Source organism: Hyla sarda, chromosome 3, assembly GCF_029499605.1.
Source record: "Hyla sarda isolate aHylSar1 chromosome 3, aHylSar1.hap1, whole genome shotgun sequence".
Taxonomy (NCBI): Eukaryota; Metazoa; Chordata; class Amphibia; order Anura; family Hylidae; genus Hyla; species Hyla sarda.
This window is the reverse complement of record NC_079191.1, coordinates 336,248,769-336,266,636: the sequence shown is the minus strand read 5'-3', so window position 1 is coordinate 336,266,636 and position 17,868 is coordinate 336,248,769. Positions and strand designations below refer to the sequence as shown.

Here is a 17,868-nt window from a genome sequence, read left to right as displayed (position 1 = left end):
TCTTCAACCTGCGGACCTCCAGATGTTGCAAAACTACAACTCCCAGCATGGCTGGATGGATTTGTAGCATGGAGTTGTAGTTTTGCAACATCTGGCGGTCCGCAGGTTGAAGACCAATGCGGCCTCCGTCATCATCCAGACCCCCCCCCCCCCCTTTAGTTTTCTACTCACCTCCCCTCGGTGGGAAGGAAGGGTGAGCTGGTCCGGGTCATCTATGCTGCAGGGACTGTCCGGTGGGGAGGGTTAGTCGTTCCGGGCTGTCCATTTTCACCGGGGGGCCCTCTTCTCCGCGCTCCGAATGAACGTCCCTGTGCGTCATTGTCAAGGCAACGTCAATAGTCCGGGGCAGGCCCGGTGAAAATGGACAGCCCGGAACGACTAACCCTCCCCACCGGACAGTACCTGTAGCATAGATGGCCCGGACCAGCTCATCCTTCCTTCCCACATAGGGGAGGTGAGTAGAAAACTAAAGGGGGGGGGGGGGGGCTGGATGATGACGAAGGCCGCAGTGGTCTTCAACCTGCAGACCTCCAGATGTTTCAAAACTACAACTCCCAACATGCCGGGTTGAAGACCACTGGATTAACATGTAGTGATGATGAAGGGGGGGATGATGACAGGCGGTGATGATGACAGGCAGTGATGATGAAGGGGGGGATGATGACAGGGTAATGATGAAGGGGGGGCATGATGACAGGTGGTGATGATGAAGTTAATGATGTGTTAATGACGGGGGTCTGGAGGATGACAGGGGGGGATGATGTATTTCCCACCCTAGGCTTATAGTCGAGTCAATAACTTTTCCTGGGTTTTTGGGGTGAAATTAGGGGCCTCGGCTTATATTCGGGTCGGCTTATACTCGAGTATATACGGTATATCAAAATCTGCAGTAAAAAAAATATATGCAGATTTGTAGTAGATTTTCCGTTGTGGATGTTAATGCAGAATATGTCTTTTTTTCACAACACTGTAAATTTCTTGCAGATTTTGACCTCCTAGTAAAGGCCATAACATAAAGGTTTATATGTGGTTAAAATGCAATCCATATAGTCTATAGTGCATTTATCTGTACATAGTTCTACAGTTTTCATCACTGTAACAATGTAATTAAGAATATAAAGTAAAAAACTATTATTTACACAGAAAAAAAAAATATAATGTAATAGTATGGGCATTTTCTCTTTAAATGTTTTATCCCCTGCATTTTTTCCCACATAACAAGTCATGTGATTCTTTCATCACATGTCTCACAGAAGAATTGGGGGGATATGAAAGTCAAAGGGAGGAAAAATGCCAAAATACCATGAAAAAATGGCATACACTCAGCATGCAGCGAATCTGAGCATATAAACACAACAAAAGGAATGGTGTCTGATATTCCCCTATTGACTCCCAGCTAACATCTCCTTTTTGTCCCCCCCAACAAAAAAAAACATATAAAAAGGAAAAGAGTACGGCATTTTTTAACAGAAACGCCGAATGTTATACCAGCCTAAATAAACAAAAATTAAACAGATAAACAGGATCTGTGTGAAGTATTTTGACTGATAGAGTAGAAAGTAGAAAGAGAAAATTAAACTAATAAATACAGATGACTAATAAATAAAACACATTTTCTCCACAGCTCCAAAAACAGAGAAACAATAAGTAAAGACATAGTGGATACATAAAACAGAAGTCACAGATGATGCAAGGCGGAATAAAAAATAAATAAAAATGGAAGATCAAACAGCATGGGGCAAAGGAATAATGAAAAGAGAAGACATAAATATAAGTCATAAGAACAACAGAAAAAAGAGCAGGAGAAGAAAGGGAGAAGGAAAGTGAACGGGATGAGGAGGGCATTCACCTTGTTCTCTGCTATCTGTTTAACAAGTGTGTCTTTTGATGTCTGCGTGAGGGTGTAGAGTCGGAAGTCAGTCTGGTCCAGGACACTTTGTATCTCCTTCCTTAACTCATCCCACTTGATGCTATCAGCCAACATATCTTGTAGCTGCATTTGGCGCATCTCTGCACCATGCAGTGTACTGTCCCAATGATTCTTCAGCTTCTCGGCTGTGTTATTAGAAAGAATAATAATAGATAATAATTATCAACACATATACAATAAACAAATTAATATGTAATGACAGTGACCGTTGATGAGTTATACACACACAACAATTTTTGTTAATGTGTAAGCCGGAGAATGCACCATGTAAATTGCACTAAATAATTACAAGCAACATGTTCTTGCAATTAGGCTTCAAGTTCAAATTTTCAAGTTATGGTATCTCCCTGTATCATAGTAACATAGTTCATAAGGTTGGGAAATGACAAAAGCCCATCGAGTTTAACCTATATCCCTATTGTGTCCCTACTACTGTTGATCCAGAAGAAGGCAAAAAACACTTATGAGGCTGATGCCAATTGCCCCATACCAAGGGGGAATATTCTATCCCAACTCCAATATGGCAGTCAGAATAAATCCCTGGATCACTGTTCTGTCCCTATAAATCTAGTATACATAACCTGTAAGATTATTGCTCTGTAGAAACGTGTTTGAACTCTTTTATTGTGTTTACCATGACCACCTCCTCAGGTAGAGAATTCCTTAGTCTCACTGCTCTTACAGTAAAGAACCCCCATCTGTGCTGGTGTAGAAACCTTCTTTCCTCTAAACGTAGAGGATGCCCCCTTGTTATAGATACAGTCCTGGGTATAAATAGATCAGGGGAGAGATCTCTGTACGGTCCCCTGATATATTTATACATAGTTATTAGGTCTCCCCTAAGCCTTCTTTTTTCTAAACTAAATAACCCCAATTCTGATAATCTTTCTGGGTACTGTTGTCCTCACATTCCCCGTATTACACTGGTTGCCCGTCTTTGAACCCTCTCCAGCTCCACTATATCTTTCTTGTACACTGGTGCCCAGTACTGTACACAGTATTCTATGTGTGGTCTGACTAGTGATTTGTACAGTGGTAGAATTATTTACTTGTCGTGGGCATCTATGCCCCAATTGGTGCACCCCATGATTTTATTTGCCTTGGTCACTACAGCTAAATTTACTGTTAACTAAGACTCCTAAGTCCTTTTCCACGTCATTCATCCCCTGTTTTTTCCAATTTAAAGGGGTTATCCAGGAAAAAACTTTTTTTTAGATATCAACTGGCTCCAGAAAGTTAAACAGATTTGTAAATTACTTCTATTAAAAAATCTTAATCCTTTCAGTATTTTTGAGCTTCTGAAGTTAAGGTTGTTCTTTTCTGTCTAAGTGCTCTCTGATGACACGTGTCTCGGGAACCGCCCAGTTTAGAAGAGGTTTACTATGGGGATTTGCTTCTAAACTGGGCGTTTCCCGAGACACGTGTCATCAGAGAACACTTAGACAGAAAAGAACAACCTTAACTTCAGAAGCTCATTAGTACAGAAAGGATTAAGATTTTTAAATAGAAGTAATTTACAAATCTGTTTAACTTTCTGGAGCCAGTTGATATATAAAAAAAGTTTTTTTCCTGGAATACCCCTTTAATGCATATTCCCAACCTGGATATTTCCTCCTCATGTGCATTACCTTACATTTATCAATAAATTAGAAATAAAATCTGTGTTAAAACTTCAGAAAAATCTACATCAAACATTGTGCCGACTATGTTGCAGATTCATTGCGGACTTTCAGGAAAACCTGGCGCGTGTGAACTTACCTCAACAATAAGAAGGCCACTTAATAGATACCAGTTAGTAGCACAACCTTTTCCTGATCCAAACCTCACACATTACTAACGCCCTTTGGTCACAATATGAAATGCAATGGCTTGGCTCCATTCTCTGATACAGTACAAGCAATAGGTAATTATAATTGAAATGTATTATTGGCACTTTTCCACTGTCTTTGAAGTCCCAAATGGGGAACTGGCAAGGAAATGAAATTCTAATTTTGACTTTCCTGTAAGATGCTTACTATACACTGATGCGTGACAATAATTCAGCTGTTACTCAGAATGAAGAAAATGCTATTTCTGTATTAAGAATGCACAGAAGTTTAGATTGATTTAGCTGTTGTAAATATAATTGAAATCAGCAAAAGCCAACATGTAATAGTAAAGCACTGAAGCGTCCCTTTCAATGCTCAGAAGCCAACGTTTCACACTGTCCAAGATAACAAATTGTTGTTAACTATAACTTGTCCAAGCTACTGTTACATCTCTATAGAAGTAACAGCTATAGACAAACTGGCAAGGACATAGGCCTACGACCTACACATAAAATAGACACATTGAGGGAGATTCATCAAAACCTGTCTAGAAGAAAAGTTGCCCAGTTGCCCATAGCAACCAATCAGCGTGCTTCATTCATTTTTAACAAAGCCTCTGCAAAATGAAAGAAGCAATCTGACTGGTTGCTATGGGCAACTGGGCAACTTTTTCTTTGCACAAGTTTTCATAAATCTCCCCCATTAATCCCTCAAAGGGGTACTCCGGTGGAAAACTTTTTTTTTTTTAATCAACTGGTGGCAGAAAGTTAAACATATTTGTAAATTACTTCTATAAAAAATTTGTAATCCTTCCAGTACCTATTAGCGGCTGTATACTCTCTGATGACACCTGTCTTGGGAAACGCCCAGTTTAGAAGAGGTTTGCTATGGGGATTTGCTTCTAAACTGGGCGTTTCCTGAGACAGGTGTCATCAGAGAGGACTTAGACAGAAAAGAACAACCTTAACTTCAGAAGCTCATAAGTACTGAAAGGATTAAGATTTTTTTATAGAATTAATTTACAAATCTGGAGACGTTATATCGATGACATTATTCTAATTTGGAGGGGTGCCCAGTGTGAGTTAGAGGACTTCATTCGCGGTCTAAACAACAACAACTTTAATCTAATTTAAATTCAAAATTGAATTTTTAGATCTGGAGATATTTCCTTCAGACACCAAATTACAATGTAAAACATTTATTAAACCTACAGCTCGAAATAGTTACATTCAATTCAATAGTTGCCACCTTCCGAGGTGGTTGATAAAGGGACAATACAGAAGGCTGAAGCGTAACTGTACCGCAGACATTCATTTTCAAGAGGAAGCTAGTGCATTAACCACTCAATTTCTAGAAAAACAATACCCATTACATATATTGGAGAGATCTCTTGATCAAGTCAGCAAATTAGAGAGAGACACCTTTTTTGTTCCAAAAGAGAAAGACCAGAGATTAGGAGAACAACAACCTAAGATCATTCTTCCATATAACACTGATCACAAGAGAGTGGAGCATATCATCTACAGATATTGGCATTTAGCACGACAGGATAGGGTGTTAGGAGAGCTATTGCCCCCTAAACACCAGATAGTAGGGTATATAGAAAGGCCCCCAATTTAGGGATAACAATAGCTCCATCTATCAAAAAAACAGAGATACAGAAGAAATCCCAAACATAGATGACCACAAAAGGTTTTTTATCGGTGCGGCATTTGTTCCAATTGCCGCACAGTAGAAGGCCCTAAAAAAGTTCAGGAGGTCCATTCTACAGTAAACATGTTCAGATGGAAGATACCAGAGCTTATTACATGTTCAACTAAGGGGGTAGTTTACATTTTGGAGTGTAGTTGTCATAAACAATACATAGGAAGAACTAAAAGAAGTTTGAAGGTGCAAATTTTAGAACACATATATAACATCAAAAAAGGTTGTCCTAAACATCCACTTTCTAGTCATTTTGCACAATATCACAATAAAAAGCTATCCGGTTTGTCCTTTGTGGGGATACAGGTAGTCCAAAAGGATTGGCGAGGGGGTAGTCTACTAACAAAAATGTCAAAGATAGAGAGCAAAAAGATATTTGAATTTGAAAGCCTGGAACCCAAAGGCTTAAATTGAAATTTAGAACTTTTTGGATTCCTATAAGGGAGGTAACAACCAATTATTATTCTACAAGGTATTCTCTGTTGTTATATATTTTTACTTATATATTTATTTGTATTATTTTTATTTTTATTTTTATTTTCATTTATTTTATTTTTTATTTTATTTTTTTATTATTATTTTTATTTTTATTAATTTTTTATTATCTTTATTTTTTTTTCATTTTCATTATTTTATATTTATTTATTTTTATTTTTCATTTTAACCACATTTGTACAATATTTCCACATCTTTAGATCATCTTCTGTGTATCGATTGGTGATAATGTGGTTAGATAAAGTTATATTATACATTCTGTCTCTAGTGTAATGGTCTCTGACATTTATCCCACACACCGTATTGGGATATGTTATTAATCCACCCCATTGTTTGCAATATATTTGAATGAACTCCACACCATATCTTATAACAAACTGAAATGAGCTGAAGGTTTGTCTCACCTTCAGGATATAAAAAGCCAGTCTGTTATGAGTAGTCAGACATGTACCACTGAAGAAGGGGGTCACACAATCTTTTATAAATACCCCCGAAACGCGTTTGGTGAAATTATACAGATACCGGAGCATATTGACCTCTGTTCACATTGTAAGAAATACGTGGACTTTGTTTTTTACAATTCTTCAAGGATGACCGCATCATTTGAATACCTGCATTAGCTGATAACAGCTCATTTTGGACATCGCAACAGATTACTGCATTGTACCTCCACAGAGAACTTTCTGTTTGAAATATCTGTTTGAAATAACTGTGGCAAAAGAAAAAGCCATTTGAAAGTGTGCGCTCCTTATCTGATCAGCTGACGTCAGACGCCGCCGAAAGTACACGCTGACGAGAACGGCCGCTGCCGCTCACCTACACTGGGAGCTCGCTGGTGAGTACGGTATACCAACACCGCCCCAGCTTGAGCTGAATATATCCGAAGACCGGTATCGCAGGAGTGGTGAGTGGCACAAACGCGCCAACAACTATTATATTTCAGGCACCAATATATTTACAACATACGGAGTACAACACGGAGCGCCACTTAAAGCTGTATGAACTGTGCTACTTTATTTACAGGTGGAGGACCTATTAGGATTTTGCAGAAATCTGTTGCAGGAATTTTTCTTTTGCAGGATTTGTCATATACCGTATATACTCGAGTATAAGCCAAGTTTTTCAGCACGATTTTTTGTGCTGAAAACACCCCCCTCGGCTTATACTCGAGTGAACTCCCCCACCCGCAGTGGTCTTCAACCTGCGGACCTCCAGAGGTTTCAAAACTACAACTCCCAGCAAGCCCGGGCAGCCATCGGCTGTCCGGGCTTGCTGGGAGTTGTAGTTTTGAAACCTCCGGAGGTCCGCAGGTTGAAGACCACTGCGGCCTTCGACATCATCCAGCCCCCTCTCACCCCCCTTTCGTTCTGTACAGTACTCACCTCCGCTCGGCGCTGGTCCGGTGCTGCAGGACTGTCCGGTGAGGAGGTCGTCCGGTGGGATAGTGGTTCCGGGCTGCTATCTTCACCGGGGAGGCCTCTTCTAAGCGCTTCGGGCCCAGCCTCAGAATAGTCACGTTGCCTTGACAACGACGCAGAGGTGCGTTCATTGCCAACGTTCTTCTGCGTCATTGTCAAGGCAACGCCTCTATTCCGGGCCGGAAGCGCGGAGAAGAGGCGCCCCCGGTGAAGATAGCAGCCCGGAACCACTATCCCACCGGACCACCTCCTCTCCGGACAGCCCTGCAGGACCGGACCAGCGCCGAGCGGAGGTGAGTACTCAGAACTAAAGGGGGGTGAGAGGGGGCTGGATGATGTCGAAGGCCGCAGTGGTCTTCAACCTGCGGACCTCCGGAGGTTTCAAAACTACAACTCCCAGCAAGCCCGGACAGCCGATGGCTGCCCGGGCTTGCTGGGAGTTGTAGTTTTGAAACCTCTGGAGGCCCGCAGGTTGAAGACCACTGAGGGCGAATGATGAGAAGAGGATGATGAAGGGGGGTGTGTGGGATGATGAAGGGGGGTGTGTGGGATGATTACAAGGGGATGATGAAGGGGGGGATGTGTGGGATGATGGCAAGGGGATGATAAAGGGAGGATGTGTGGGATGATGACAAGGGGATGATGAAGGGGGGATGTGTGGGATGATGACAAGGGGATGATGAAGGGGGGATGTGTGGGATGATGACAAGGGGATGATGAAGGGGGGATGTGTGGGATGATGACAAGGGGATGATGATGAGGATGTTAATGATGGGTCTGGATGATGACGGGGGTCTGGATGATGACAGGGGGGGATGATGTATTTCCCACCCTAGGCTTATACTCGAGTCAATAACTTTTCCTGGGATTTTGGGTTGAAATTAGGGGTCTCGGCTTATACTCGGGTCGGCTTATACTCGAGTATATACGGTATATAGGATTTTCTCACAAACAGGATTTTCCATATACAGGACTTTCCACATACAGGATTTTTCTTTGCAGGATTCTTCTTCATATAAGAATTTCATTTTACAGGACTAATGAGTTCCGTTTGTTAATAAGATTGACTTGTTGCTACGGACAACCACAAGGACATTATTCATTTATCAGGATCTTTTCCCAATATTTTTTCAGGATTTATTGTTTTTAGAAGTCATTCTAGCAATATTGGAATAATCAATAACCACTATCCACGTTATTTCTTGCATCCTTTATTATAATTTTATTTTATGCAATTTGTATATTATATTTTTTAGATTTCTATTGGCTATACTTGGGAATAATTATGTATACACGGTATCTAATAATATTGTAAGAACTTTCACAAAGTACTCCCGCAGGGCCCTGCGGTAAGTGCATGAAAATACCTATCTTATTTAATTTTATAAACATTTTATAATAAAGAATTACTGTTTAATATACAACTATACTCTTTTCCTTTTCTCTGAGACAACAAACATCCGTCCAATACTATTTTATATAGGAGTGTGCTGAGGACTGAAACCCTGTCCCTTCTAAAACATTTTTGTTATATTTATTTTCTGTGGGTGAGAATATTCAGTTAACCTCGCACGCCCGACACCGTGAGCTGCACAGATCGCTTTTTTCTTTAATTTACAAATCTGTTTAACTTTCTGGAGCCAGTTGATATATAAAAAAAGTTGTTTTCCTGGAATACCCCTTTAAAGTGAACCTGTCAGTAGAAAAACAGGGGTGAGTACAGGGACTGTCATGAATGTTGATCATTGCTGTACAGCACTGTGGAATATGTTGGTGCTATATACATAAACATATGTTGGTGCTATATACATAAACATATGTTGGTGCTATATACATATGTAAAATGTTGGGCATAAAAACTGCATAATAATACAAGATTTCTAGTTACTATCCGTGTGAGGAAGCTGGGGAGGTCAGCCCCAGAGAGAACGAATGGAGAACTGACCAGGCATGTGTGCTGTCTCTTCTAAAGATTTCAAAAAGCCCGAACCACTGTTATAGTATCAGACTAAAATTAAAAAGAATACTGTAGTGCAAAATAACTTATCCCCTATCCTTCGGATAGGGGATAAGTTATTTTGCACTACAGAATTCCTTTAAAACACATGCAACTTATTTTCAGATAATGCGGATCTGTCACTGGTCACCTAAAACTGACATTCAATACTAAATTTTACCCACTGAACGTCCTTTGTGGAATTGTCCATATTCATCTACTTGAGTCAAATATATATCAGCACCTTAAAGGGGTACTCTGCCCCTAGACATCTTATCCCCTAGCGGGACCCCCGGTTCTCGGCTGCAGCACCCACCTGTTGCGGCTTCCGCCAGCGCTGGAGGCTCTCATCCTATCGCCTCACGACCACAGTGACGGGAGATCATGACGTCACGACTCCGCCCCTGTGTGATGTCATGCCCCACCCCCTCAATGTAAGTCTATGGGAGGGGGCGTGATGGCTGTCACGCCCCCTCCCATAGACTTACATTGAGGGGCGGGGCGTGATGTCACACGGGGCGGAGTCATGACATCAGGATCTCAAGTCACCGTGGTCTGGAGCCAAAGCCTCAAGCGTTTCCGGAAGCCGCAACAGGTGGGTGCTGCAGCCTACATCCCGTGGGTCCCCAGCGGCGGGACCCCCGTGATCTGACATCATATCCCCTATCCTTTAAATTACCAGCGGATTGATTTCCTGATAAGACAGGTAAAACACTTCATTCACAGTTCAGAAGACAATGAGCAAAACACTGGTAAACTGAAAAGTACTGCTACTTACACTTTTCTGTGATAGATGTTCTCACATCAAGGCTGGAAGTTTTATTCTTCGCATTCTGAGCTAATGTAAACACAGACTCAAGCTGAGGGTGGCGCTGTTCCATATCTTCTTTAGTTATCTGGAAATTAACAGGTATTATCAGTATAAATACAACATGCTGGTATGCTGTCAATAAATTGAACATTATGTTGAGAATAATCAGGTTCCATTTTTGCAAACAGTGTAATGAGAATCAACTTTTGGCTTAACCTTAAGGACATAGCGTTTTTCCGTTTTTGCACTTTCATTTTTTCCTCCTCACCTTTTAAAAATCTTAACTCTTTCAATTTTGCACCTAAAAATCCATATGATGGCTTATTTTTTGCGCCACCAATTCTACTTTGTAATGATATCAGTCATTTTACCCAAAAATCTAAGGTGAAACGGAAAAAAAAATCATTGTGCGACAAAATTGAAAAAAAAAACAGCTGTTTTGTAACTTTTGGGGGCTTCCGTTTCTACGTAGTAAATTTTTCGGTAAAAATGACACTTTATCTTTATTCTGTAGGTCTATACAAATTAAAATGATACCCTACTTATATAGGTTTGATTTTCCCTACTTCTGGAAAAAATCATAACTACATGCAGGAAAATTAATACGTTTAAAATTGTCATCTTCTGACCCCTATAACTTTTATATTTTTCTGCATACGGGGCGGTATGAGGGCTCATTTTTTGTGCCGTGATCTGAATTTTTTATCAAAACTATTTTTGTTTTGATTGGACTTTTCGATCGCTTTTTATTTATTTTTTTATTATATAAAAAGTGACCAAAAATATGCTATTTTGAACTTTGGAAATTTTTGCGCCTACGCCATTGACCGTGCAGTGTAATTAATATTATATTTTGGATATTTATGCACACGGTGATACCACATATGTTTATTTTTATTTACAGGCTTTTTTTTTTTTTTTTATGGGAAAAGGTTAAATCACGTCTAACTTTTTTTTCACTTTTTTTTTTTGCAATGTTATAGCCCCCATAGGGGACTATAACATGCAGTACATTGATTCAATACACTGATCAATGCCATTGCATGGCATTGATCAGTGTCATCGACGGTCGTTTGCTCAAGCATGGATCTCAGGCTTGGGGCAATCAATTGCCGATCGGACGAGCAGGTGGCAGGTAAGGCACCTTCTTGATGTGTCCTAGCTTATCAAGACATCGTGTTTTCACCGTGAGCTGCCGGGAAGCTTTCTCTTTTGATGAGGCGATCAACATTGACTAATGCATGACATCGTCATTCAGGCAGATGTCTGGCATTAACTCTTTAGACGCGGCGATCAAAGTTGATCGCCTCGTCAAAAGAGATAGCAGCCAGGACCGTGCAGGTATGATGCGAGCTCAGCTTCTGAGCTCATTTCATAACCCTGCCGTGCTTCAGCGCCATTTATAAATGGTGTTTTGTGGCAAGGGGTTAAAGGTGGAAAAAAAAATTCTAAATCAGGTTTCATTTTTCCAAACATTGTAATGAAAATCAACTATTGGCTTAAAAGGGGTACTCCGGTGGAAAAATAAAATTTCAAATCAACTGGTGCCAGAAAGTTAAACAGATTTGTAAATTACCTTCCAGTACTTATCAGCAGCTGTATGCTCCAGAGGAAAATGTATAGTTTTTACAGTGCTCTCTGCTGACACCTCTGTCCATGCGAGGAACTGTCCAGAGCAAGAGCAAATCCCCATAGCAAACCTCTCCTGAGGTGACAACAGAGAGCACTGTGGTCAGACTGAAAAGAAATACTCAACTTCCTCTGGAGCATACAGCAGCTGATAAATATTGGATTAAGATTTTTAAATAGAAGTAATTTAGAAATCTGTTTAACTCTCTAGCACCAGTTGATTTGAAAAAAAACGGTGTAACCCTAAAAGTCTTGTGCAGGTCAACTTTAAAGAGGCTGTCCTAAGATTAAATATATCTCTGTCCACAGGATAGGGAAAAGCAGTTGATTGGTTGGGAATTAAACAAATTTAGTGCCACTTTCTTGAGGTGTTAGACACTTTGGGGGGCATTTATCAAGACCGGTATCTCCACTGCTGATCTAAATGAATGTCCTGGCAGCGCACAGGCTCGTAGAATTTATGTAAAGGCATGCACCTATGCATGAATCCCTTCACATCAGGGCTGCCAGTGCGCTCTACCTGAAATTTTAAGCCATGCCATGCCCCTCCGCCCCTTCCCCACTCAGCAAACAAGGGGAAAACTATCAAAAAATTGCATCATTTTTGCGCAAGGACCTTTCTTGCACAAACAATTATGAGACTTTTTGCTCATTTTCACCACCATAATAATGATAAATGCCCCTTATGTGTAATTTTACACCATCTATTGTTTGGCTTACATCACTGTGCAAAACTTTTTGACACAGGTTGTTGTATGTTAAGCCTTGCCCATTCTCACTAATCCATGCCTACTCTCGTTAAGCCACACCCCTTTGTCTCAGATGTCTCTAAAACACATAATAAATGTAATGCAAGGCATGTAAACATTTCATTATTGGTGCAAGCTGAGCCATAATCCTGGTGCATCTTCCTCAATGTTCCACACAATGATAAAATCCTGCAATAATGGAAAAGGGCATCAAGGCCACATAAGTCCCAATTAAGTTCCATGTAAACAATAGTTAACTTCTATATTTATTCAGATCTTTTCTGGGAAAATGCTAGAACACATTATCCAGATTACCTTTCTTTCTTAACAAGCTTAATGAAAAGAATGAAGTATTTATCAGAGATGTATAAAAACAATTACAGGCAAGCGCACAGTGATATTTGGAGCCATCCATGATAATTATTATGATAATTGCTATCTGTGACTCCTTAGCCGCACACTCCGGGAAACAAATACCAGAAGGTTACTTTAATCCCTGTGAAGCGGATGGGATTAATAGTGTTCTAACAGCCTATTACACAGATAGAAGAGGCTGATGCACTCAACAGCCCCTCCAGACTCTTCTTTGAAGAGTACATGGCATTTAAAACAAAAAAAAACCATAATGAATGCTTACACAGTTTCAGATACATAAAGCTTATTATTTTCCAACAAGTTGATCACAGGTGTTTTTTCCCCCCCAAGAGCATGTAGACATTTTATTGTTCAGCTTGTCAATGGCTGATACAATAAGACAAGTGGGGAACACTAACAGAAGTACATAGAGTTGTTATCTGGTACTATGTGTGATTTTTGTAATGGTTTCACCTATGTAAAGTTATATGTTGCTATAGGTTAACAAGGTAAAAATTGATGGATAATCACTAAAAACTAGAGAGACAGGCAGCATGGGACTGGGGTTTTTCTAAGACCACCAAAAGGAATCATTCTGGAGACCACCCTCGATCTAAATCAAACATGGAAACATCCGCTTTCATTTGCATCAAACATTTAGTTGCTACTACTACTACTATATCCACAGAATATATCCACAGAACATATTATTCATAAAGTGTAATGGGATATCTGTGAATAAACCCATAATAACTCTATATATATATATATATATATATATATATATATATATATATATACCCTAGTAACAAGTAGGAGTATAGGATAAAAGAAAAAAATAGGACAGCGCCTCGTGTAATTCCGTGGGACTAGGCTAGGGCCCTAGGCTATGGGGTCGTAAAATGCTCACATTGGGTGAACTTTTGGTTCATATTAGGCAGGAGTAAACTGGAGAAAAAAATCCGGCGACGTCGCTGCTCAGTCAGGTGAATTCACAAGGAGTCCAGACGTAAAGGGTATCAAAATTTATGACACAAAATACAGTAGAACAGATTAATTACAAATCGCGTTTCGGGAGTAAGTTCTCCCTTTTTCAATTGTGAGAAAATGGCTGTCCTCACAATAGAAAAAGGGAGAACTTACTCCTGAAATGCCTCTTGTAAATAATCTGCCCCACTGTATTTTGTGTCAATAATTTCTGATACCCTTTACATCTCGACTCCTTGTGAATTCACCTGACCGAGCAGCGCCGTCGCTAGTAACAAGTAGGTTTCAAGGTCAGATTGTACACTGGTGGGCTGGTCCAGTCATTATGTCATGTTTGATTATCCCTCACTGCTATGAGAAAAAGACATCTGGGTGGCTCTGCACTATCATAGAAGGCCACATGGAGGCACAACACAGGCACATAGAAATGAAGAGCTACATATGATGGATGTATACTGGTGAGAAATAAACTTGTAATTGTGAGACTTAAGTTAAAGGGGTTGTCCAACATTACAAGTTATAACTGTGTGATTGTGGCTGTCCAACTGCTGGTCCTCCATAATTTTAAAGCGGGAACATGTTTCTTCTATCACAATGGAGCAGTGGTGTACAGTCACAACAGTCCAACAGTCACTCCAATGTAGTGTACTTGGCTATCTCTGGCTGCTGCCAATGCTGAGAATGAATTGAGCAGTGGTTGCATTTGCGCACCATCGCTTCATTCTAATGGGAGAAGCAAGTCCAAGCTCTTGAGATTGCAGGAGGTCCCAGCGATAAGACCCCCCCCCCAACCCTGCAATTAGACAGTTATTCCCTATCTTGTAGATAGAAAATAACTTGTAATGGTGGGGCAACCTCTTTAGTGAGATGATTTTCTTTTTATTGTAAAACGCTGACATTTATCTAAATCTTTGTGGACATCTTTTTGCTAGTATTTACAAAGGGACATGGTCTTTTCTGTTTAAGTCAAACACTGCTCACATCTATGTTGAAGGCGCTGTGCACACAATACACCACAGATTACATCAAAAGCGATGGGAAATACAGAACCATGTGTTACTATGTTATGAACGGAAGTCACAACACACTTGTAGGCAGAACCTAAGAATAGTAAAAGTGGCATCATTCCTGGGCTACAACACTTTATTATAATATTGTGATAGTTGGCATGATCTTTACCTTCATCCGTGCTATAGTTGTATTAATCTCATCAGGATCACCAACGGTAACAATGTTGGACTTAAGCATCTGATCTATAAGTAGCAGCCAGTCAGACAGCTCGATGACCGTCTTATCCAGATCAGTGGCAAGTGGCAGCTCCATTACATGTTTGGTTGCTACTGGGTATTCAGAGGCGGAATGGACTAGCACCATTTTTTGGATTGCTGGAAAGGTTGCTATAGGAACAAAAAAACATATTATTAAAATAACAGCCAAAACGTACATACAATTTTGTGATGTAGCCAATATGATCCTATAGTAAACACTTCAAGCAGTATCTTTAAAGTGTTCCTGTCATTTAAAAACTATTTTGACATGTCACAAAGACAAGTCAAAAGTTTTGACTAAATGGGGTCTGTGTGCTGAGACGCACACTGAACGGTAAAATAAGCAGGGAGAAGCATTCAGCCGAGTGCTTCTCTCACAAACTCTCCTTACCCGCTGCAAGAGACCAGCTTCATAGACTTTCTAAAGAATCTGTCTCCTGCAGCGAGGAGAGATATGGGGAAAGTGCTTAGCTGAGTGCTTCTCCCTTCCTGGTAGAGTTGAACTAATAGACCTATGCTGGAGATGCTGTGGTGCTAGAAGCACGTTACTTCATATCTGGTGGAGTTTCCCATGAATTTACCCTTTTTGGGTTGCTCTTCTGTCTTTGTTTCCTGGTTCTTCAGTTCAGGTTAAAAAGGGGAAAGTGAGCCATTGCTTGACAGCTTGCCCAATGGTTAACCTTTGCCAGTGAAAATTCACTACGGCTCCCACCTTGTCTGAATGGCTCACTGAGCTATAGGACGTCATGAGGATGGAGTAAATTATCGTTGAAATTATCCATGGCAACAGTTTATGGAATCCCTTGAATTTCTGGGACAGATGGGCTGAACTCCTAACTTCTCCCCCTTTTTTATTAGAATTTTATTATTTCTTTCTTTTCCTTATGCTTTTTCTTCCTGAGTGGCACAAACCTCATAGCTTTACGCTTTGGCTTAGGTGCCTTTGTTGGTCACATTTTCATTCAGGTATCATCCTTTGCAGGTTGACCATAAGTGTTTGGGGTCCTAAGTTATTCGACCTAGCTTTTTGCACATAAAAGACCCTTAAAGTATAGATGGAGGTCCTAATATTTAGGACTGTCATTCGCTGTAAAAATATACATCAAGCCTTTTCTTTGTACAGGGCTGGCAGATTATATGGCATATTACACTTTCATTAGGTCAATAACTCTGAAACATTTTCCATTTCATTACTACCCTTCGATTGTGTTGTAAAATACACGGATAGATGTAAAATAGATGGCACTAAAATAAAACACATTAAAAGCCCAGTCACATTTAATGGCTTCCTATTAAATCACTTCCCTTAATAGAGCTGCCTATGGATGAACAATACACATTCCTACAGGAGTACTGACAAAATGCAATTTTCCCATTAGTAAGTAAAAGGAAGACTGTAAAACAGTTGACAGAGAAATAAGTGTTTGCCATTTTACTACGAATATGAACACAGCCAAAGAATACGATTATCTCAAGGGAAACTGATTCTTGTTGAGTTTGTATCTTGTATATATGTGAGCCTGTTCTTAGCCATTCAAAGAAGCCTAACCCATTCATGTCTTACAACACATCTCAATCACTACGGAACTTTAAAATAAATATGTATTCATGCTCTTAAGCTCCCCTAGTGGCAGATAAAGACAGCCAAAATATTAGCATTTATATACCGGTATTAGCATTTGATGCCTTGCATTTAGAATAAACCATCAATTTGTAAAGGGCAGTGAACTGATCTCTGGTACCCCACTAGTAGAAGCAATCACCAGGATCCCTATACTGTAGTTCCCAAAAAAGCACCACAATTCACTTGCGTATAAACATACCAGCATAACTGTGATGGTGGAGGTGCATGTGGTTGCATCAAAGTCAGAACTGCAATATAAATAAGATCCCAGCCAAGAAGTTACCAAGAAGACGTGTTATCCTTTCTGTGAGTAGATGTGAATAAACACCCCTCTTTTGCATCATTCTTGGTGAGTGCTGAAATCCTCCTTATATTTTATTTACTTGCATAAGCGCAAAACCGTAAAAGTTGACTACACCAGTCGATGAAGGTATTGCTTAAGGACTCCTTTTAAAAATCATAACCCTTTCAATTTTGCACCTAAAAATCAATATGATGGCTTATTTTTTGCGACACCAATTCTACTTTGCAGTGACATTAGTAATTTTACCAAACAATCCACAGCGAAACGGAAAAAAAATTCATTGTGCGACAAAATTGAAGAAAAAATGCAATTTTGTAACTTTTGGGGGCGTCTGTCTCTACGAAGTGCATTTTTCCATAAAAATGACACATTTTCTTTATTCTGTAGTTCCATACGATTAAAATGATACCATACTTATATAGGTTTGATTTTGTCTTCTGGAAAAAATCATAACTACATACTCGAAATTAATACGTTTAAAAATGTCATCTTCTGACCCCAATAACTTTTTTATTTTTCCATGTAAGAGGCGGTATGAGGGCTAATTTTTTGCACCGTTATGTGAAGTTTTAATGGTACCATTTTTGAATTGATCAGACTTTTTGATTGCTTTTTATTCATTTGTTCATGAAATAAAAAGTGACCAAAAATACCTATCCTGCTCTGGACAGTTCCTGACATGAACAGAGGTGTCAGCAGAGAGCTCTGTGGTCAGACTAAAATGAACAATACAACTTCCTCTGGAGCATACAGCAGCTGATAAGTACTGGAAGGGTTAAGGTTTTTTAATA

General features: G+C 39.9%; 1 protein-coding gene across 7 annotated transcripts in view; it reads right to left on the bottom strand.

Annotated features, from left to right (window-relative positions):
• Positions 1 to 17,868, bottom strand: part of UTRN (utrophin) — a 702,825-nt gene that overhangs the window by 398,686 nt on the left and 286,271 nt on the right. For all 7 annotated transcript variants that reach the window (XM_056567370.1, XM_056567374.1, XM_056567371.1 and 4 more), the window contains 3 exons: positions 15,061 to 15,278; positions 10,130 to 10,247; positions 1,850 to 2,055 (listed from right to left, as the gene is read on the bottom strand). In XM_056567370.1, the coding sequence (XP_056423345.1) occupies positions 1,850 to 2,055; positions 10,130 to 10,247; positions 15,061 to 15,278 (542 nt within the window). The remainder of the gene's footprint in view (positions 1 to 1,849; positions 2,056 to 10,129; positions 10,248 to 15,060; positions 15,279 to 17,868) is intronic.